This window comes from Nomascus leucogenys, chromosome 13, assembly GCF_006542625.1.
Source record: "Nomascus leucogenys isolate Asia chromosome 13, Asia_NLE_v1, whole genome shotgun sequence".
Lineage (NCBI taxonomy): Eukaryota > Metazoa > Chordata > Mammalia > Primates > Hylobatidae > Nomascus > Nomascus leucogenys.
Genome location: NC_044393.1, coordinates 106,406,232 through 106,428,909, shown reverse-complemented (window position 1 = coordinate 106,428,909; position 22,678 = coordinate 106,406,232). Strand labels below are relative to the sequence as shown.

At 38.4% G+C, this 22,678-nt stretch overlaps 1 protein-coding gene across 4 annotated transcripts in view; it reads left to right on the top strand.

The window, feature by feature from the left end:
- PTPRN2 (protein tyrosine phosphatase receptor type N2) overlaps positions 1-22,678 on the top strand; it is a 998,301-nt gene that overhangs the window by 336,664 nt on the left and 638,959 nt on the right. For all 4 annotated transcript variants that reach the window (XM_003281603.4, XM_004090276.3, XM_012512304.2 and 1 more), the window contains one exon: positions 16,571-16,673. In XM_003281603.4, coding sequence (XP_003281651.2) covers positions 16,571-16,673 — 103 coding nt within the window. The remainder of the gene's footprint in view (positions 1-16,570; positions 16,674-22,678) is intronic.

The following is a 22,678-nucleotide window of genomic DNA, read 5'->3' as shown; positions in this document are numbered from 1 at the left end:
TTGTTTATTCCCTGATTATCTTTTTGATGTTTGCATAGTCTGTAGTGACTTCCCCTGTTTCTTTGCTTATTATTGATAATTTGTGTCTTCTCCCTTGTTTTTTGTTAGTCTTGATAGAGATTTGTCAATTTTACTGATTTTTTTCAAGGAACCAGCTTTCATTGTCATTTATCTTCTCTATTTTTTTCTCACTTAAATTACATTGATTTCTTTTCTTATCCTTGTTACTTATTTTCTTCTACTTTTTTGGGTTTATTGTGTTCTCCTTTATTACAGATTCTTGAATAATTCAGATTATTGATTTGAGACTTTTTCTTTTATTTTTCTTTCGACTTTTGTTTTCGGTTTGAGGGTACATATGCATGGGTGAATTGTGTGTTGTTACGCTTTGGTGTGATAACGATTCTGCCATCCAGGTAGTGAACCTAGTCCCTTATAGCTTTTCAACCCACGTCTTCCTCCCACCCTCTGCCTCTCGTAGTCCTCGGCGTCTGTTGTCCTCATTTTTGTGTCTGTGTGTACTCAGTGTTTAGTTTCCACTTATAAGTGAGAATATGCAGTATTTGATTTTCTGTTCCTATATTAATTTGCTTAGGATGACGGCCTACAGCTGCATCTATGTTGCTGCAAAGGACATGATTTCATTATTTTTATGGCTGTGTAGTATTCCATGGTGTATGTGTACCATATTTTCTTTTTCCAGTCCATCATCAGTGGGTATCTAGGTTGATTCCATGTCTTTGCTATTGTGAATAATACTGTGATGAATGTACAGGTGCATGTGTCTTTTTGGTAGGATGATTTATTTTCCTTTGGCTATATGCCCATAATGGGATTGCTGGGTCAAATGGTAGTTCAGTGTTAAGTTCTTTGAGAAATTTCCAAACTGCTTTCTACACCAGCTGAACTACTTTACATTCTCACCAGCAGTGTATAAGCATTCCCTGTTCTCTGCAACCTTGTCAACATCTGTTGACTTTTAAAAATTTAAAAACATTTTTTGACTTTTTAAAAATATTCATTCTGGCTCATGTGAAATAGTATCTCACTTTGGTTTTGATTTGCATTTCTCTGATGATTAGTAATGAACATTTTTCCTGTGTTTCTTGGCCACTTCTATGTCTTCTTTTAAGAAGTGTCTGTTCATGTCTCCTGCCCATTTTTTAATGGGGTTGCTTTTTGCTTGTTGAATAATTTAAGTTCCTTACAGATTCTGGATATTAAATTTCTTTTGGATGCTGACATGGTTTGGCTGTGTCCCCACCCACATCTCATCTTGAATTGTAGCTTCCATAATTTCCATGTGTTGTGGGAGGGGACCTGGTGGGAGATAATTGACTCATGGGGCGGTTTCCGCCATATTGTTCTCATGTTAGTGAATAAGTCTCATGAGATCTGATGGATCCGAAGGAAACCCCTTCCACTTGGCATTCATTCTCTCTCTTGCCTGCTGCCATGTAAGATGTGCTTTTCACCTTCCACCATGATTGTGAGGCCTCCCCAGCCACATGGAACTGTGGGTCCATTAAACCTCTTGCTCTTTTAATTTACCCAGTCTCAAGTGTGTCTTTATCAGCAGTGTGAAAATGGACTAATGCAGATGCATAGTTTGCAAATATTTTTTCCTACCCTGTAGGTTGTCTATTTACCTGTTAATAGTTGCTTTTGTTGTTCAGAAGCGCTTTGGTTTAATTAGGTCCCTCTTGTCTTTTTTTTTTTTTTTTCTTGCAGTTGCTTTTGGAGATGTCATCAATAAATCTTTGCTAAGGCCTATGTCCAGAGTGGTGTGTCCTACATTTTCTTCTAGGGTTTTTATGGTTTTAGGTCTTACATTTAAATCTTTAAGCCATCTTAAGTTGATTTTTGTATATGGTAAAAGGAAGGAGTCAAGTTTCAATCTTCTGCATATGGCTAACCAGCTATCCTAGCACTATTTATTGAATAGGGAGTCCTTTCTCCACTCGTTTTTGTTGACTTTGTTGAAGATCAGATGTTTGTAGGTGTGTGGCTTTATTTCTCGTTTCTTTAACCTGTTCCATTGGTCTATGTGTCTGTTTTTGTACCAGTACCATGCTGTTTTGGTTACTATGCCCTTATAGTATATTTTGAAGTCAGGTAGTGTGATTCCTCCAGCTTTGTTCTTTTTGCTTAGGGTTGCTTTGGCTATTCAGGCTTTTTTTTTTTTTGATCCATATGAATTTTATAATTCTTTTTTTTTCTAATTCTGTGAAAAATGATGCTGGTGGTTTGATAGGAATAGCACTGAATCTGTAAATTGCTTTGGGTAATGTCACCATTTTAACAATATTGATTCTTCCTATCCGTGAGTGTGGAATGTTGTTCCATTTGTTTGTATTATCTCTGATTTCTTTCAGCAGTGCTTTTTAATTCTTGTAGAGATCTTTCACTTTCTTGGTTAGCTATAACCTTAGGTATTTTATTCTTTTTGTACATGTTGTAAATGGGATTGCATTCTTGATTTGGATCTCAGCTTGAAAATTATTGATGTATAGAAGTGATATTAGTTTTTTAGTTTCTGTTTTTGTTTTTGTTTTCTAAGGGTCAGTGAATTGTATGCTACTGGTTTTTATGCATTGATTTTTTATCCTGAAACTTTACTGAAGTCATTTATTAGTTCTAGGAGTCTTTTGGCAGAGTTTTTAGGGATTTCTATGTATAGTATATCATCTATGAAGACAGATAATTTGACTTCCTCTTTTCCTATTTGGATACCTTTTATTTCTTTCCCTTGCCTGATTGCTCTGGCTAGGACTTCCAATACTATGTTGAATAGGAGTGGTAAGAGTGGGCATTTTGTTTCATTCCAGTTCTCACAGGAAATGCTTCCAACTTTTGCCTGTTCAATGTGATGTTGCCTTTGGGTTTGTAATTGATGGATCTTATTATTTTGAGGCATATTCCTTTTATCTTTGTCCTTTGATGCCTAATTTGTTGAAGGTTTTTAACATGAAGGGACGTTGAATTTTATTGAAAGCCCTTCCTGTATCTATGGAGATGATCATATGGTTTCTGTTTTCAATTCTGTTTAGTGTCATAGAATGATTTAGGGAGGAGCTCCTACTTTTTGGTTTTTTGAAGTAATTTTAGTGGGATTGGCACTAGCTCTGCTTTGTATGTCTGGTAGAATTCAGCTGTGAATTTGTCTGGTACAGGGCTTTTTTGGTTGGTAGGTTTTTTTTTTATTAGCAATTCAATTTTGAAAGTCATTATTCATCTGTTCAGGATTCGAATTTCTTCCTGGTTCAATATTGCAAGGTTGTATGTTTCTAGGAATTTATTTATTTCTTCTAGGTTTTCTAGAAGAAATAGAAAAAACCTAGAAAACCTAAAAGGTTTTCTTGTAATATCACCTTTGTCATTTCTGACTGTGCTTATTTAGGTCTTCTATTTTTGTTAATCTAGCTAGTGGTCTACCAATCTTATTTATTATTTCAAAAAATGAACTTTCTTTTATATGTGTTTTTGTGTCTCAATTTCATTCAGTTCTGCTCTGATTTTGATTTTTTCTTCTGTTAGCTTTGGGATTGGTTTATTCTTTTTTTTTTTCTAGTTCTTCCAGGTGTAATGTTATGTTGTTAATTTGAGATCTTCTAACTTTATGATGTAGTTGTTTAGTGTTGTAAACTTTCCTCTTAACACTGCTTTAGCTGTGTCCCAAATATTCTGGTATGCTGTGTCACTGTTTTCATTAGTTTCAAATAATTTTTTGATTTCTGCCTTAATTTCCTTCTTTACCCAAAAGTTATCTAGGAGCAAAATGTTTAATTTTGATGTAATTGGATAGTTTTGAGAGATCTTCTTGGTTTTTATTTGTACTTATATTACACGTGGGCAAAGAGTGTGGTTGGTATGATTTCAATTTTCTTTGGATTTTTTTGAGACTTGCTTTATGGCACGTGGCTGATCTTAGAGTATGTGCCATATGCAGATAAGAAGAATATGTATTCTGTTGTTGTTGGGCATTCTGTAGACGTCTAGAAGACCCAGTTGATCAAGGGTTGAGTTTGAGTCCAGAATATCTTTGTTAGTTTTCTGCCTCTATGATCTGTCTAATGCTGTCAATGGGATATTGAAATCTCCCCCTATTATTGTGTTTATGTCTCTTGATAGGTCTCTAAGAACTTGTTTTATGAATCTGGGTGCCCCAATGTTGGGTGCATAAATATTTAGGGTAGTTAAGTCTTCTTGTTGAATTGAATCCTTTTTCATTATGTAAAGCCCCTCTTTGTTCTTTTTTATCATTGCTGGTTTAAATCTGCTTCATCTGATATAAGAATAGCAACCTTTGCTCTTTGTTGTTTTCCACTTACAAGATAGATCTTTCTCCATCCCTTTACTTTGAGCCGAAGTGTGTCATTACATGTGAGATGGGTTCTTGAAGACAGCAGACAGTTGGGTCTTGCTTCTTTATCCAACTTGTCAATCTATGCCTTTTAAGTGGGTGTTTAGCCTGTTTACATTCAAGGTTAATATTGATATGTAAGGATTTAATCCTGTCATTTGTGTTGTTACCTGGTTTTCATGTAAACTTGATTGTATAGTTGCTTTATAGTGCAAGTGAGCTACGTATTTGTGTTTTTGTGGAGGCAGGTATCTTTCTTGTCTCCATGTTTAGCACTCCCTTAAGGACCTTTGTAAAGCAGGTCTAATGATAGTGAATTTCTTTAGTGTTCACTTGTCTAAAAAGGATTTTATTTCTTCTTTGCTTATGATGCTTAGTTTTGTGGGATATGAAATTCTTGATTGGAATTTTTTTTCTTTTAAGGATGCTGAAAATAGGGCCCCCAGTCTCTTCTGGCTTGTAAGCTTTTTTCTGAAATGTCTGCTGTTAGCCTGACGGGTTCTCTTTGTAAGTGACCTGCCCTTTCTCTCTAGCTGCTTTTAAGAGTTTTTCTTTCACAACAACCTTGGAGAATCTGATGACCATGTGCCTTGGGGATGGTCATCTTATATAGTATCTCACAGGGGTTTTCTGAATTCCTTGAATATCATGTCAACCTCTAGTGAGATTGGGAAAATTTTCATGGACTATATCCTCAAATATGTTTTCCAAGTTGCTTACTCTCTCTCCTTCTCTTTCAGAAATGCCAGTGAGTCATAGTTTTGGTCACTTTACATAATCCCATACTTTTCAGAGGTTTTATTCATTTTTTAACACTCTTTTTTCTTTATTTTTGTCTGCCTGTGTTGATTTGAAAGAGCTGCCTTTAAGCTCTAAAATTCTTTTCTCAGCTTGGTCTATTCTGATGTTAATGCTTCCAATTTTAATATGAAATTCTTATATTGAATTTTTCAATTTCAGAAGTTCAGTTTGGTTATTCTTAAAATGGCTATGTTGTCTTTCAACTCTCAAATCATTTCCTTGGATTGAGTTTCAACTTTCTCCTGTATCTCATTGAGCTTCCTTGCCATCTAGACTCTGAATCCTATGTCTGTCATTTCAGTCATTTCAGTTTGATTAAGAACCATTGCTCGGTAGCTAGTGTGTTCATTTGTAGATAAGAAGACACTCTGGCTTTTAGAATTGCCAGAGTTCTTGTGCTGTTTTCTTATCTGTGAGTGCTGATGTTCTTTTATCCTTTTGAAGTTGCTGTCCTGGGGATGGGGCTTTTTGTTTTTATGTTCATTATTTCTCATAAGAGTTTTGCTGTTGTGTAAGTTGGATATAGTTGATTGGTTTTGTTTCTGAATTTTTTCATAGGGCCGAGGTTCAGCTTGGCACTCTTGGGCTGTATGCTCTAACCCTGGTGAGCTGGGACCAGGCCTGGGGCTTTGTCCTCTGGCCCCTTGAGCTTTAGTACCAGCTGCACTGGGAGGTCAAGGTGCAGCTAGGCTGCTGGTGAAAGCACTCCATCAGGGGCCACCAGCTAAACTGCCCCATTGGTGGTTGCTGGCAAAAGTGCCCTGGCAGGGTGGGTGGGGGCCACTGGCAAAAGTGCTCCAGTAGGGCCCTCTTTTTTAATGTAAGCATTTAGTGCTAAAAATTTCACTTAGCACAGTTTTGACTGTGTGTGCCATGAATTTTAGTATGTTGTGCTTTTATTTTAATTACATGTAATGTATTATCTTCTCTTCGACCCATGGATTATTTCATAATGTGTTGTTTAATTTCCAAGTGTTTGGATATTTCCCCATTATCTTTCTGTTATTGGTTTCTACCTTGACTATATTGTGGTCAGAGAACACACTCTGAATGGTTATAATTTTGCTGAAGTATGTTTTATGGCCCAGCATTAAGTCTATCATGGTATGTGTTCTATGGGCAACTGAAAAGAACATATACTCTGCTCTTGTTGGGTACAGTGTTCCATAAATGTTCATTAGATCCTGTTGATTAATGGTATTGTTGAGTTCTTTTCTATCTTTGTTGATTTTTTGTTGCTCTATCTATATAATTCAGATATAGGATTGCTGTATCTTCTTAGTGGGTTGACCTATTTATCACTTGGTAATTCCCTTCCCTGCAGCCATTTTTTTTACTCTATTAACTTATCTGATATTAATATAGCTATTGGTTCCATCCTTTGATTAATACTTACATGATATATTTCAAAAAATATTTTTACTTTCAACCTTCCTATATCATTTTATTCAAAGTGAGTTTCATATAGTGTATAGTTGAGTCTTTAAAAAAAAAACCCACTCAGGCAGTGTTTTCATTGTCATATTTAGCCCATTTACATTTAATGTAATTATTAATACGTTAGGATTTAAAACTCATTTAATTTTGTATTTTCTACTTGTTCTTGTATTCTTTGTTTCTTCCTCCCTTCCTTTGAGTTACTTTAATGTTTTTGGAAATCCACTTTATCTATGTTTTTGAGTGTATGTCTTTGATAGCTTTTAGTTATTGTTCTAGATATAATATTCATATACATATTCATAACTTATTAAAGTTTACTGATGTCATAATTTTATGAGTTTGGGTGAAATATAGAAACTTTACCTTCCTTTATGACATTTTACTTATGCCCCTCATTTATATTATAATTGTTTAAATATTTCCTCTATGTGCATTTAAAATGATATTAGACAGTGGTATGATGTTTAATTGAACTGTCAAGCATAAAACTCAAGAGAAGGAATGCTTATTGTACTTACTCAGGTTGTTGCTTGCCATGTTCTTGCATTCTTCCTGATGCTCCAAAATTCCTTTTTTTATATTTCTCTTCTATATAGAGACATAAATTTAGTAATTCTTTCAGAGTTGGTCTGGTGAAAAACACAATTTTCCTTTATCTGGGGATATGTTTATTTCCCCCTTATTCCTGAAGGATACCTTCACTGGGTATCTGGATTGATAGACTTGTGGGATTCTGGGTTGACATATTTTTCTTTCAGCAGTTGAAAAATGTGCTATTTCCTTGTGGTCTCCATTGTTTCTGATAAGAAATCCCCTGTCATTTGAATTGTGTTTTCCTTGTAGGTAAGGTGTCATTTTTCTCTGGCTGCTGTCAAGATTTTTCTTTGTAAGTTTTCAGAAACTTAATTATTATGTGTCTTGGAGGAGATTTGGGTTTACCCTGTCTGGGGTATGCTTAGCTTCTTAAATTTTTAGGTTCATGTTTTTTCCAAAATTGAGAAGTTTTCAGCCATTATTTTCCTGAGTACCTTTTCAGACCCGTCATCTTGTCTTCTTTCTCTTCTCTTTTTGAAACTCTGATAGCATGAATATTATATCTTTGGTTATAGCCCCGCAGTTGCTAAAGCCTTATCATTTTTTCCTCCTATTTTCTCTGTGTTGTTGACATTGAGTAATTCCTACTGTTTTATCCTCAGTTCACTGATTCTTTCCTCTGTCTCTCCATCCTTCTGTTATGTGCATCCACTGAGTTGTTTATTTTGATTATTGTATCTTTCAGTAATAATATTTCAATTTGGCTTTTATTTACATCATCTATTTTCTGAGACATCCTACATTTTCATTTGTTTCAAGTATGTTCATAATTGCTCATTGAAGCATTTTTATCATAGCTGGTTTAAAATCTTTCTCAGGCAATTTTAACATCTCGGTCATCTCAGTGTTGGTTTCAGTGGATTGTCTCTTTTCTATTTATTTTGTGATCTTCTTTGTTCTTTGTATGACCAGTTATTTTCTGTTGAAATCTGGACATTTTTGTATTATGTCATGATTCTGGATCTCATTTAAACCTTGCATTTTAACTGTCTCCTTTTGGACACTGCCCTTCCGGGGGTAAGGGGTGCTGATGGTGATCCTTCTAACTGACAGGCAGAGATGGAAGTCTAGATTCCCCAGGAGGCCTCTGTTGATATCTGAAGGTGGGGTCTTTTTACTGCTTGGTTAGGGAGAGGGGTGGGAGTTTCAACTTCCCAGATGGTCTCCACTGACACTGCAGGGGTTGTGGTAATTACAACCCAATGGAGATGAAAGCTCTGGATCTCTACTTGGCCTTCTCTGACACTACCTGGTGGGGCTGGGGAGAGGCCTTATTACAGCCTCATGAGGGAGGAAGTCTAGACCCCCACTTGGCCTTTGTTGGCATGGGTAGGGAGAGGCTATACTAGAGAGGCTGCTTTAGTTTGTGTGTGTGTGTGTGTGTGTGTGTGTGTGTGTGTGTACACATTGGTGTTTCTGGATTGCGGCCTCGTTGACTCCAAGTCTAAGGTACATGAGGCAAAAAGAAAACCCAGGGAATCCACTACCATGTCCTTCTCTGCTCTGCCTTCTTATTGCTGTCCTTCAGAGTCTTATGCTTGTTTTACGTATGCTCAGAGATTTTAGTTGTACTTAGTGGGAAGAAGTATGTCATCTCTGGGAGTGGATTCCTTCTTCCCAGGGTTATATTTTCTACAAGATATGCCACAGACAGAAGTTCATAGGAGATGCTTAAACTCCCATATCTCTGCATTGTTTTGTTTGTTTTTTATATCTAAGAGCACAGTTTCTTCTGACTTCTAGGAAGGCTGAGATGGCTGGGCTAAGGTATACAGGGTCCTCTCAGACTGCCCAGTACAGATGATTCTGAGTAGTTGACCAACTGTTGTTCTGGAAGAACTGAGCCCTTATCATAGATCCCAAAGTTGACATAACTCAGACTTACATGATTTTTAGATAAAAATTTTTAAATTTAAGTTATTTAAATTTTATAAATGACTTTTTTCATGAAAAGTTCTTTTTGTGCCATTGATATCCTGCTTCCTGATAAATATTAATATTAAGAGAATCCTTTTTAGGAATGGCATGGTTAAAATATCCTTATTTCTAAATCCACAATAATAGATATTATACTAACATTGCAAATGTGCTTTCAATTGAGTATACTCCCAAGAATGGATCAGAAATAGCTATATAAACAAAAGTACATTTCATAGTGGGTGTTTTTAAGTTGCTTTGGCAAATGGGATAGACTTGATTATTATTAAGTACATTTAATCTTAAATTGGATAATAGTGAGTGTGGGGCCTGTTTTCTGCAGCGACTTATTCTCTAAGTGATATATTCCAACTAGAGCGGCTTAGAGTAAGTTGGAGGCCATCCTAATGGTGAATTTTCCTATCATTCTTCACTTCGGGTAATGCCATTTAGGCTTTTGAGATTTAGAAATATGACAATTGCTTTAATTTGCCGTCTATAACATTTAAAAAATCTAGATTTGCATGTGAAAAAAATACTTGTGTGTTCATGAAGATAGCTTATATCTACTGAGCTCTTTTAATTCCATCCAGAATATGTGGTTCTTATCGTGTTCTGGACTTCCTATGCCCTCCCCTCCCCACCCCCCCCCCCCCACACACACATACACACAAGCACAGAGCCATCCTGATTTGAAGATTTTGGTAATGTGTTTTTGTACAGGGCATAAAAATATATCTCTGTAATTACATGATATTTAGTGATTAGATAATTATGGATAATTGCATGGGGTAGTTCTAAGTGCTAAAGTGTTACCATAAGATCTAAAATGTACAAATTGCATAATAATTATTCTTGAGAGTTATTTGGTAATTTTGAGCATAATTATCATGTGATCCACAGTGCATGTAATTAATGCATAATCACATGGATTTTGCCTTCATAACTACTTCACCCTTGTTACAAAGCTCTTTGTCATAACATTTGAGTATAAATATAATGTAATTGGCTCCCGGATACAGTACATTAAGCCCCATGATAATTGCTTTCACGGTAACAATACCCCTTATTCCATTCCAATTGCTGTCAAGATTTTGTTAGGAAGAACAAAATACCTAAGATATGGTGGCGGGCAGGTAGAGGAGTGGGTGAGAGACGGGTACTATGTGCTCATTGTGGATGAGGAGTATCTTTGCTGTGACCACAATATTTCCATGTAGATGGAAGATGTTTCCATCTTTCACAGTAGATAAAAATCTGTCTTCTAACTAAACTTGTATTTGGTGTAAGGCTCCTTGCTGTCCAGCCATAGTCACAGCACTCATTAAGTCTCTCTATTTTTTTAATTTTTAATTTTTGTGGGTACACAGGTGTATATATTTATGGGGTACATGGGATATTTTGATACAGGCATACAATGCATAATAATCACATCAGGGTAAATGGGATGTTCATCACCTGAAGTATTTATCCTTTCATTGTGTTACAAATAATCCAGTTATACTCTTAGTTATTTTTCAATGTACAATAAATTATTGTTGACTGTAGTTACCCTGTTGTGCTATCAAGTACCAGATCTTATTCATTCTACTTAACTATATTTTTGTACTCATTAACCATTCCCACTTGCCCCCTGCCCCCTGCCAATTTCCTTCCCAGTAACAATGGTTACTTCCTTCTGGTAACCATTGTTCTACTCTCTATAAGTTCAGTTGTTTTAATTTTTAGTTCCCACAAATCAGTGAGAACATGCAAAGTTCGTCTTTCTATGTCTGGCTTATTTCACTTAACATAACGATTTTCACTTCCATCCATGTTGTTGCAAATGACAGAATCTCACCTTTTTATGGCTGAACAGTACTCCATTGTATAGAGGTACCCCATTTTTTAAAATCCATTCATTTGTTGATGGACATTTAGGTTGCTTCCAAATGTTCGCTATTGCTAACAGTGCTGCAATAAACATGGGAGTGCGGATATCTATTTGATACACTGATTACCTTTTGGGTATAAACCTAGCAGTGGGATTGCTGGATTATATTATAGCTCTATTTTCAGCTTTTTAGGGAACATCCAAACTGCTCTCCATAATAGTTGTACTAATTTACAATTCCACCAACAGTGTGTATGAGGGTTCCCTTTTCCCTATATCCTTGCCAGGATTTGTTATTGCCTGTCTTTTGGACAAAAGCCATTTTAACTGGGTGAGATGATATCTCATTGTGGGTTTGATTTGCATTTATCTGAAGATCAGTGATGTTGAGCACCTTTTCATATGCCTGTTTGCCGTTTGAATGTCTTGTTTGAGAAATGTCTATTCAGAGCTCTATTTGGCCATTTTACATTAGATTATTAAACTTTTTTTCTACAGAGTTGTTTGAGTTTTTATACATTCTGGTTATTAATCCCTTGTCAGATGAATACTTTGCAAATATTTTCTCCTATTCTGTGTATGTCTCTTCACTTTGTTGATTGTTTCCTTTGCTGTGCAGAGGTTTTTTCACTTGATGTGATCCCATCTGTCTGGTTTTGCTTTGGTTGCCTGTGCTTGTGGAGCATTACTCAAGTTGCTTTGGCTGCCTGTGCTTATGGGGTATTACTAAATAAATCTTTACACTATCCAATGTCCTGGGGAGTTTTCCCAGTGTTTTCTTGTAGTTGTTTCATAGTTTGAGGTCTTAGATTTATGTCTTTAATACATTTTTATGTGATTTTTGTATACGACAAGATAGGAGTCTAGTTTCATTCTTCTGCATGTGGTTATCCAGTTTTCCCAGTGCCATTTATTGAAGAGACTGTCCTATTCCCAGGACAGTTGATGATTGTTGATGATTTTTGCATCAATATTCATCAGGGATATTGGCCTGTAGTTTTATTTTTTGATGTGTCTTTGGTTTTGGTATCAGGATAATACTGGCTTCATGGAATGAATTTGGAAGTATTTCCTTCTCCTCTATCTTTTGAAATAGTTTGAGTAAGATTCTTCTTTAAATATTTGGTAAAATTCAGCAGTGAAACGATCAAGTCCCAGGCCTTTCTTTGCTTGGAGACTTTATTACAGCTTCAATCTCATTATTTGTTATTGATTTGTTCAGGTTTTAGATTTCTTCTTGGTTCAGTCTTGGTAGGTTCTATGTGTCTAGGAATTTATCCATTTCTTCTGGGTTTTCTAATTTACTGGCATGTAGTGGCTCATAGTAGCCTCTAATGATCCTTTGAATTACTGCAGTATTAGTTGTAATATCTCCTTTTTCATCTCTGATTTTATTTATTTGGGTCTTTTCTCTTTTTTTCTTAGACTAGAAAATGGTTTATCAATTTTGTTTATCTTTTCAAAAACCAACTTTTTGTTTCATTGATCTTTTGTATTGTTTTCTTCATTCCAACTTGATTTCTGCTCTGATCTTTATTATGTCTTTTCTTTTACTAATTTTGGGTTTAGTTTGCTCTTGCTTTTCTAGTTCTTTAAGATGCATCATTAGATTATTTGAGGGTTTTCTCTCTTTTTTTTTTTGATGTAGGTGTTTATAGCTATAAACTTTCCTCTTAGTACTGCTTTTGCTGCATCCCACAGGTTTTTGGTATGTTGTGTTTGTATTATTATTTGTTTCAAGAAATCTCTAAATTTTCCTCTTAATTTCCTCATTGACTCACTGGCCATTCAGAAGCATATTGTTTAATTTCCATGTGTTTGTATAGTTTCCGAAATTTTCCCTGTTATTGATTTCTAGTGTTATTCCATTGTGGTCAGAGAAGATACTTGATATAATTTCAGTTTGTTTTTGAATTTTTAAAGATGCATTTTTTGCCATAATGTAGGGGCCATTTTTGAGAATTATTAATGTGTTGAGGAGAAGAATGTGGATTTCATAGCCATTGAATGAAATGTTCTGTAAATGTCAATTCAGTCTATTTGGTCAATAGTGCAGCTTGGTCGATATCTTTGTTGAATTTCTGTCTGAATCGTCTGTCCAGTGCTGAAAGTGGCATGTGGAAGTCTTCAGCTGTTATTGTCTTGGGGTCTGTCTCTTGCTTTAACTCTAATAAAATTTGTTTTATATATCTGGATGCTCCAGTGTTGGGCACATATATATTTACAATTGTTATGTCCTCTTGCTTAATTTACCCCTTTATCATTATGACCTTGTCTCTTTTGGTAATTTTGTCTTGAAATCTATTTTGTCTGATACAAGTACAGCTACTCTTGCTCTTTTTTGGTTTCCATTTGCACGGACTATCTTTTTCCATCCCTTTCTTTTTAGTCTATGCTTGTCTTTATAGGTGAAGTGTGTCTTTTGTAGGCAACAGATGATTGGGTCTTTTTAATCCATTCAACCACTCTGTGTCTTTTGATTGGAGAATTTAGTCCCTGTGTACTCAATGTTATTATTGATAGGTAAGAACTTAATCTTGCCATTTTGTTGTTTTCTGATTGTTTTGTGGTCTTCTCTTATTTCTTTCCTTACTTTTTTTTAAGTGAAAGTGATTTTCTTTGGTAGTATGTTTTAATTTCTAGCTTTTTACTTTTTGTTGTATCTGTTTATGTTTTTTGATTTGAGGTTACAAGAAGGCTTGCAAATAACATCTTATAACCCATTATTTTAAATGGATGACAACTTAACATTGATTGCATAAGCAAACTAACAAACCAGCACAGAGAAAACTAATAAAAACTCTGCACTTTAGCTTCATCCCCTTACTTTTTAACTTTTTGTTGTTTCTATTTATATCTTTATATCTGAAAAGTTGTTGGAGTTATTTTTTATCAGTTCATCTTTTAGTCTTTTAACTCCAGATATGAGCAGTTTACACACCACAATTACAGTGTTATGATAGTCTGTGTTTTTCTGTGTACTTACTACTACCCGTGAGTTTTGTGCCTTCAGATGATTTCTTACTGCTCACTAACATTCTTTTATTTCAGACTGAAGAAATCCCTTTAGCATTTCTTATAGGACAGGTCTGATGTTGATGGAATCCTTCAGCTTTTGTTTGTCTGGGAAAGTATTTTTCCTTCATATTTGAAATGCATTTTTGTTGGATATACAATTTCAGAATAAAAGGGTTTCTTTCCTTTAACACTTTAAATAACAATTCCCCTGTTTCCTGGCCTGTAAAGTTTCCACTGAAAAGTGTGCTGCCAGAGGTACTGGAGCTCCATTGTATGTTTTTTTGTTTGTTTGTTTATTTTCTTTTGCAGATTTTAGGATCCTTTCTTCATTCCTGACCTTTGGGAGTTTGATAATTAAATGTCTTGAGGTGGTCTTATTTGGGTTGAATCTGTTTCGTGTTCTATAGCCTTCTTATACTTAAACATTGACATCTTTCTCTAGGTTCAAGAAGTTCTCATTATTATCCTTTCAAGTAAACTTTCTACCCCTTTCTCTCTCTCCCTCTTCTTTAAGGGTGATAAATCTTAGATTTGTCTTTTTGAGGCTATTTTTTAGATCATGCAGGTGTGCTTCATTTTTTAAAATCCCTTTTTCTTTGTTCTCCTCTGATTGCATATTTTCAACTAGCCAGTCTTCAGGCTCACTAATTCTTTGTCTTGTTTGGTCAACTCTGCTGTCAAGAGAGTCTGAGGATTCTGCAGTGGGTCAGTTACATTTTTCAACTCCAGAGATTTTGCATGATTGTTTTTAATTATTCTAATTTCATTGTTAAGTTTATCTGATAGGATTCTGTTTGTCTTTTCTATTTTATCTTGAATTTCACTGAATTTTTTTAAAACAACTATTTTGAATTCTTTGTCTGAAAGGTTACATATCTATCCCTGTCTCTCCAGGATTGGTCCCTGGTGCCTTATTTAGTTCGTTTGGTGAGGTCATGTTTTCCTGGATGGTCTTGATGCTCTTGGATGTTTGTTGGTGTCTGAGTTAGGTATTTATTGTAGTCGCTAAAATCTGGGCTTGTTTGTACCCATCCTTCTTGGGAAGGCTTTCCAGGTATTTGAAAAGACTTTGGTGCTGTGATCTACGTTTTTAATCCCTGCAGCCATATCTGCATTAGGGGCCACTCAAAGCCCAGTAATTTCATGGCTCTTTCAGACTCTTAGAAGTACCACCTTGGTAGTCTTGGATACAATCCAGAAGAATTTTGTGGATTACCAGGCAGACTTTTTTTCTCTTACATTCTCCCAAACAAATGGACAGACTCTCTCTCTCTCCTCAGCTTTCTGCAGCTGGGTGAGGGGTGACACAAGCAACTCTGTGGCCACCACCACTAGGACGGTACCGGATCAGACCTGAATCCAGGACATCGCTGAGTCTCACCCAAGGCCCATGGGGTACTGCCTGGGTACCACTGTTGATTATTCAGGGCCCAAAGTCTCTGTAGTCAGGAGATGATGAATCCTTCCAGAAATGGGACCTTTCCTTCAAGGCAGTGGATTTTCCTTTGGCCCAAGGTGTGTCTAGAAACGTCACCTGGGAGCTAGGGCCTGGAATGGGGGCCTCATGACTCTGCCCAGTGCCCCATCCTACTTTGGCTGAGCAGTTATCTAAGTTGTAAGATAAAGTCCTCTGTACTCTTCCCTCTCCTCTCCTCAAGGGGAAGGAAGGAGTCTCTTTTGGAGCTGTGAGCTGTGCTGCCTAGGGTTGAGGGAGGGGTGATACTAGCACCCTTAGTTGCCCCAGCTGGTACCTCACTAGGTTGTGTGCACCCCAAGTCCAGTGGCTACAAGCCAAGCACAGCACCAGGACTTGCCCAGGAATTGTAGTCCTTCCATTGTAGACAGCCTTCAAGTTTATTTAGGACCCCAGAGCACTTTAGCCCATGGTGGTGAGGCTTGTCAGAACTCAGATTCTGACCGCTGGGATGGGTGGTACCGCTCTGTCTAGGGCTGGTCTAAATATTCCCTCCATGGGCACTGGTTGAGTTTTGCCTGTTGTTTTTACTGTGACAGGGCAGCACCGAGTTCCAATACCAAGTCCTACAGTCACTGTGCTCTCCCTCCCAAGTGCATGTGTTCTCTCTCTGGGGCACACAGCCACTGCAGGGGGATGGGTGAGGGGTGACATCAGCAATTCCAAATGATCTTTTCCACCCTCTTCAGTGCCTCTTTCAATGATATGGAGTTAAAACCAGGTACTGTGACCACTCATCTGAAATTTGGTTCTTATGAAGGTGCTTTTCTGTGTGGACAGTTGTTCAATTTGGTGTTCCTACAGGGAGGATGATTGGTGGAGTCTTCTATTTGGCCAGCTTTCTCCACTCTCACCCAAGCCTTTTTATTATTATTAATGCAGCAGAGCATCAGTTTTCTTTTTGGCCTAGAAGTTTCAGAAAGCTGGAATTTCTGTAAGGAGATCTTGATAATCTGCAGTGAGAGGGAGCCTTACTTTGCTGATGGGACCATCAACTTAATGCTGAAATGCAACTAATTATGAGACTGAAGCAAGAGCTTTGGCTAAACTTCCAAAATGATGACACAATTTTTGCAACTTTTGTCCACAGGTTTCACGTGGCAGGATGACTATACTCAGTATGTGATGGACCAGGAACTTGCAGACCTCCCCAAAACCTACCTGAGGCATCCTGAAGCATCCAGCCCAGCCAGGTAAGTGTGGACGTGGCTCGTTGCTCCTTGCTCCCAGGACACAGCCCACAGCTGTTACACTTATTATTTGTTTGTTTTAATGTAGCAAAGCACCCACCATCTTTCTGGTGCAGATGTTTCAGAAAGTTAGGATGTCTGTAAGGAAAAGGTTGGTTCTCATGAAAGAAAGTGATATTGGGGTGACCCTCCAGTAAGAGACATGCCCAGGGGTTCATTTTTCCATGAAACTCTTAGAAAAATCCTGCATCTTCAAGGCCTTGGTCGAAAGCAGGTAACTCAAGAATTCTCATTTCTCAGTAAGAAATTATTTTTGCTTTAGACAAAAAGCAGAATTAAATTGTGAAAGTCTTTATCATCCTTTCCCAGAGCATAGCAACCTACACTGAGCTAAATATATTGTTCCATATTATCTTATTTTGTACTCAAACTATGTGGTAATTACTAATGTCATACAAACGATGTGGTAATGTCATACATACCATGGTCTAACGTCATGCCCATTCTTGAAAGTGAGGAAATTGAGTCATAGGGAGGTTAAAAAATTAATCTAAAGACAAACCACAGTAAGAAAGCTGGCACTGTCAGATTCCTGAGCCATTGTGCTATTTTTCATGTTTAAAAAAAAAACATGAAAATGACCTTTCCTAAAGGTTTAGTTTGAAAAGTCCGTCCATTTTTCCCCGACAGAGAGACTATTCTAGAGCCATAGTCTTTAGAAAGATTCCAGTAATACAAAATTTAGATATCTGCTTTCATGCTCACGGCCATCTGATAGGGAAAGCAGTTAAGTGTCCTGGCAGGATCAAGAGTGAGAACGCCTGGAGAACTGGTAACCATCCCCCAGCACGCGGCGCACACTGAGGGCGGGGGCTGCCTCTTTCCTCAGAACGGGGCGCACACTGAGGGCGGGCGCTGCCTCTTTCCTCAGAACGGGGCGCACACTGAGGGCGGGGGCTGCGTCTTTCCTCAGAACGGGGCGCACACTGAGGGCGGGGGCTGCGTCTTTCCTCAGAACGCGGCGCACACTGAGGGCGGGCGCTGCGTCTTCAGCACGCGGCACACACTGAGGGCGGGCGCTGCGTCTTTCCTCAGAACGCGGCGCACGCTGAGGGCGGGGGCTGCCTCTTTCCTCAGAACGCGGCGCACGCTGAGGGCAGGGGCTGCGTCTTTCCCCAGAATGCGGCACACACTGAGGGCAGGGGCTGAGACTTGAGAACGCAGCGCACACTGAGGGCAGGGGCTGCGTCTTTGTGCTTCTGTGCCTGGTGTATCTACCTTTAATACCTCCTTTATCAAAGAGAATGTGTTGTTATAGCCTGTAAGACTTTTCTGTAGGAAACCAAACAAAAACCCACCGAAATGTTTTCAACTTGAGCTGTGTTGAATTTCCATTTTGGATGTGTTCAAACTCCTTATACTCCTCTCTAAATTGCACTGGGGGCGTTGTGCACTGCCCCAATGACCTTGAACTCCATCAAGTATAGGGATGGGTTGGACGTCCAAGAAGGGCAAGGAACAGAGGGCTAGAAGAATTGGGAAAACCAAGCAAGGGATGGCTCCTCCTCAGTCTGGGGGGTGCAGAACAGGGCAAACAGAAGCTGCCAAATGTGGGAGGAAAGGGGCGTCGCCAAGAGAAGAATCCAGGGAGGACCTGCCTCTGAGAAATCAAACTCAGCAACAACCCTAGAGAGGCGCCTGGATTATGCCTTCTAAACAACCTTAAATGTGGTTATTTGAAAAAATTGCCAGTTTTTATTATTTAAAACAGTACCAGTTTTATTATGAAAAATGGTATGTTATCTTTGTTTTATGAATTATAAGTGAGATTAAAAGCTTAAAATACATATGCTTTGAGATTGGAATTTTCTCCTTCCTTCCTTCCTTCCTTCCCTTTCTTCTTTCTTTCCTCTTCTTTTTTTTGGCTCTTGCTTCATCACCTAGGCTGGAGTGCAGTGGCACGATCTCGGCTCACTACAGCCTCCACCTCTTGGGTTCAAGCAATTCTCTTGCCTCAGCCTCCTGAGTAGCTGAGACTACAGGTGCACGCCACCATACCCAGCTAATTTTTGTATTTTTAGTAGAGATGGGGTTTTGCCATGTTGGCCAGGCTGGTCTCGAAGTCCTGACCTCATGATCCGCCCACCTTGGCCTCCCAAAGTGCTGGGATTACAGGCATGAGCCACCATGTCCGGCCGAGATTGGAATTTTCTTTGTGAATTTCCTGTATATGGTCTTTGTCTGCATAAAAAGGACTTTTTGTATTTTTCTGTTTGTTCCTTTTATTATAGGTTCTTTATATTTCAGGCTAGTAACTTTTCACATATTATATTTTGTAAAAATATTTTTATCAGCCTGGAACGTAGATAGCACTAGCTATGGTTGCAAATAAAAACAGAGAGCTCTTACCATTCTGTAGGCTGGATTTCTACATTCTTTCTTTGTGAGTGTTGAACCCAGGCAAGAGCAATTATCCCTGCCCCCAAAACAGAGGCCCATTTAGGGAGGCATTGGCTGGATATTCTCCAGACTCCTTTCCTCCACACTCCCGTCCCCTGCCCCGCGATGGACTTCATGCCTGTAAGCTCCATCGGGTCCTTGGGCCTCTGGCTTTGGTGGGGTTTGGAACAAGCTGCACCCAGCATGGAGGGCAGAGGAGTCTGGGCACGTTCCCCAGCTCTTCCCCAGGCCCAGACATGACTGCCTGGGGACAATCACTCCCTCTCATGCTGTCCCTCCTGCTGACCCAAAGGCCTCCCCTGTTCTGCCGGCGCCTTCCTCGTGCCCGACTCTGACACCTACTGAGGGAGGTTCCCATGAGGCCCTGCCCAGGAGAGAATAAGAAACAGTGTGGCCCATTGTCTTCCTCAACAGTTGCCCACAATGTTTCCTCATGGAAATCTGATCGTTTTTCTTTTTTTCCTAAAATTTCTGGAAAACTTCTTTTACCATTGAAATGATCTACTTTCTAGTATATTTTTTAGGAATGTTCTTCATTTATAGAGCATTTTCATTGTCTTCCACGATTATTGGTAAAATATGCTTACACTGTTGTGTGATTTGGGGTATTTATAAGCTATCCTTTATTAGCAGATTTCCACATTTGTTAATGCAGCGTAGCGAATGCTATTCTCTTGTTGATGAAAAGAGTCAAACTCTGTAAAATATTTTTAGAGATGTATTCTGAGCCAAATATGAGTGGCCATAGCCTGTGATGCAGCCTTCAGGAAGCCCTGAGAACATGGGCCCAGGGTGCTCAGGGTGCAGCTTGGTTTTCTAGATTTTAGGGAGGCGTGAGACATCAATCAAATACATTGGTTTAGTTCAGAAGGTGGGACAACTCAAAGCAGGGGCTTCCAGGCTGTAGGTGAATTCAGACATTTTCTGGTTGACAACTTGTTGAGTTTATCTGAAGACCTGGGATCAACAGAAAGAAAATGTTCCAGTTAAGATAAAGGATTGTGGAGACCAAGTTTTATGTGCAGAGGAAGCTCTCAGATAGCAGATTTCAGAGAGAGCAGGTTGTAAGATGCTTCTTATTGGACCTAAAAGGGTGCCTGGCTCTTGGCTGATTATCTTCTGGATCTGGAAAGGAAGGAAGGAAAACAAAGGGGAAAGGAGATCCCTATAGAATGTGGATTTTTCCCACAAGAGACTTTGCAGGGCAAATTCCAGGTATTGCAAGGAAATATATTTTAGGGTTAAATATTTTGATTTTTTTCCCTTGTCTCATCATGTTCTTCCAGAGTCAGACTGAAAAGTAAGTCATGATATATAGGGTCAAATAAAACCCATCTGATGAGAATTTACGGTTTGTAGGGTATGACTCCCCAGACCTCTTAGATAGGAATTTGGGCAAGAGAAAAAATCAGAGCTTAGTCCTCACTGTTATGGTTTTTAAAATTACTCAGCACATGTGTAGTTCTATTCCTTTGCCACTGTAAACTTACTTTTTCTTTAGCCGGGTGTGATGGCGCCTGGCTACCCAGGAGGCTGAGAGAGAGGATCACCTGAGTCTGGGGGATTGAGGCTGCAGTGAGTCATGATCACACCTAGCACTCTAGCCTGGGAGACAGAGTGAGACTCTGTCTCAAAAAAAAAAAAAAAAATCACTTTTTTTCACCCTTGTAACACGATTTTTAGAAAGAATTATCTCTTAGATTTTCTTCTTTTTGCTATTCTCTTACTTTTAAATAAAAATTCTTCAGTAAAACTTGTTTATGCTATTTATCATTTTTAAAAAATAATGAAATCACATAAATAATTTGCTTTTGAGCATAATTTTAACATCATTCTATAACTGATGAATTCTCACTTGCTTTTGTTCTAAATTATCTGTAATTGTCATTTATATCCTTTTGAAACAATAAGTGTTTTGTAGGCTTTTCTATTTTTTCATATTTATGTGTTGTTTTTAAACTTCAAATTAGTGTCTAATTCTACTGCATTTTAGTCAGAATGTGACTTTGTTCAACTTTTACTCTTTGGTAATTTTGAGGTTTTCTTTGGCCTAATTGATACCATACTTAATTTTCAATTGGCCTTCAAAAATATATTTGTATAACTATTTGCAGGATACAGATTTTTATAAATAGTTTATAATTATATATATATGATGTGTAGTTAGGTAAAAATGTAAGTGTCAATTGTATTACTTCAAATCAACATGTCCTTATTTATATTGTGACTTTCTGAAATTTCTCAGACAAAAACAGTATTTCTGTGAGTTTTCCTTTGGGGGTTGATGTGTTTGGCTTCACAGGCGCTGAGGCTCTGCTGCTTAGCACACAGGGGCTGCGTCAGCCCGTCCTCAGCATCCATCATTAGCGGATTGCTGTTTAAATGGTGCCTGCGTCTCCCTTAATGCTTGTTGTCTTGGATTCCATTTTCCTAAATGAGTAGGTCCTTTCCTGCTTCCTCTTTGTTTTTGTTGCCTGGTTAATCCATGGCTATCTTCAGAATTTGACCTTTGGGACTGTTTCTGTTTGAAACTCAGCTTTTATAAGATCAAGTGGTGTTTCCAAAGCCGCTTGGGTCAGGTCGGAGGGCGGGTTATAGCAGCAAGGGAACTGATTTCCTCTGTGGGGCTTTTTCTTCTCATATGTGGATTGTGGCTTGTTTGCCTTCTCATATGTGGATTGTGGCTCGTTTGCCTCTTCTTTAGTATTTATAATTTTGTCTTATTTTAGATTTAATTTGTGGCCATCACCTCTAGATTTTCAAGCGATTTTAAAGTAATGGATTTGTTTCATTCCCGTTAAAGGGATCATCGTGTTCTGATTCCTGCTGCATGATAAGGAACCGTGTTGGCTTTCATTGTCCTCACTCCCCACTCCCAGGAGCTGCTTCTAACCAGGCTCCCCTAGTGCCAGCCTGTGCCCTTCACCAGATGGACCCTGAGCCAGCATTTGTTGGATAAACGGTGGTGAAGGACAGAATGCGTGATCTGCCCATGCCTTTGAATTCTTGCATGGGTAAGCTGCACTAACCAAGAATGTCACCTGGCTTTCTCCACTCCATGTGTATTCAGAGCATTCTGAGCTTCACAGCTGAACAAGAATCCACAATGGGCCAGTGACATAGTAGCTGGTGTTCTTCACATAAGGCAGTTAATCTCCGGAGATTGAGTAACTTGCTGAAAACCAATCATCCATTCATGAAATAAAGGCGACATTAGAATGAAGTCTTCAGAATTCCCAGCCCTGTTTTTGGGCTTACCAGAGTGGCAACCAGAAGCTCATTTCTCCTGCTGGTTCTTCTCTTCCCACACATGAGGTCCCTTAAGCAGAGTAAGCCCCATGAGAGAAAGCCAGAAAGAGATGCAGTGTGGAAAATCAGCAAAGCAGTAAGTATGAGTGCCCAGTGTGAGGAACAGAGCTCGCACCTAAGGGGTCACCAGGAACCTGAGAACATGCTAAGGGCTAAGAGACCTTGCGAACTGAGAGCCTGAGAACATGCTAAGGACTAAGGAGGACCTGAGAACATGCTAAAGCCTAAGGAGAAGCTGA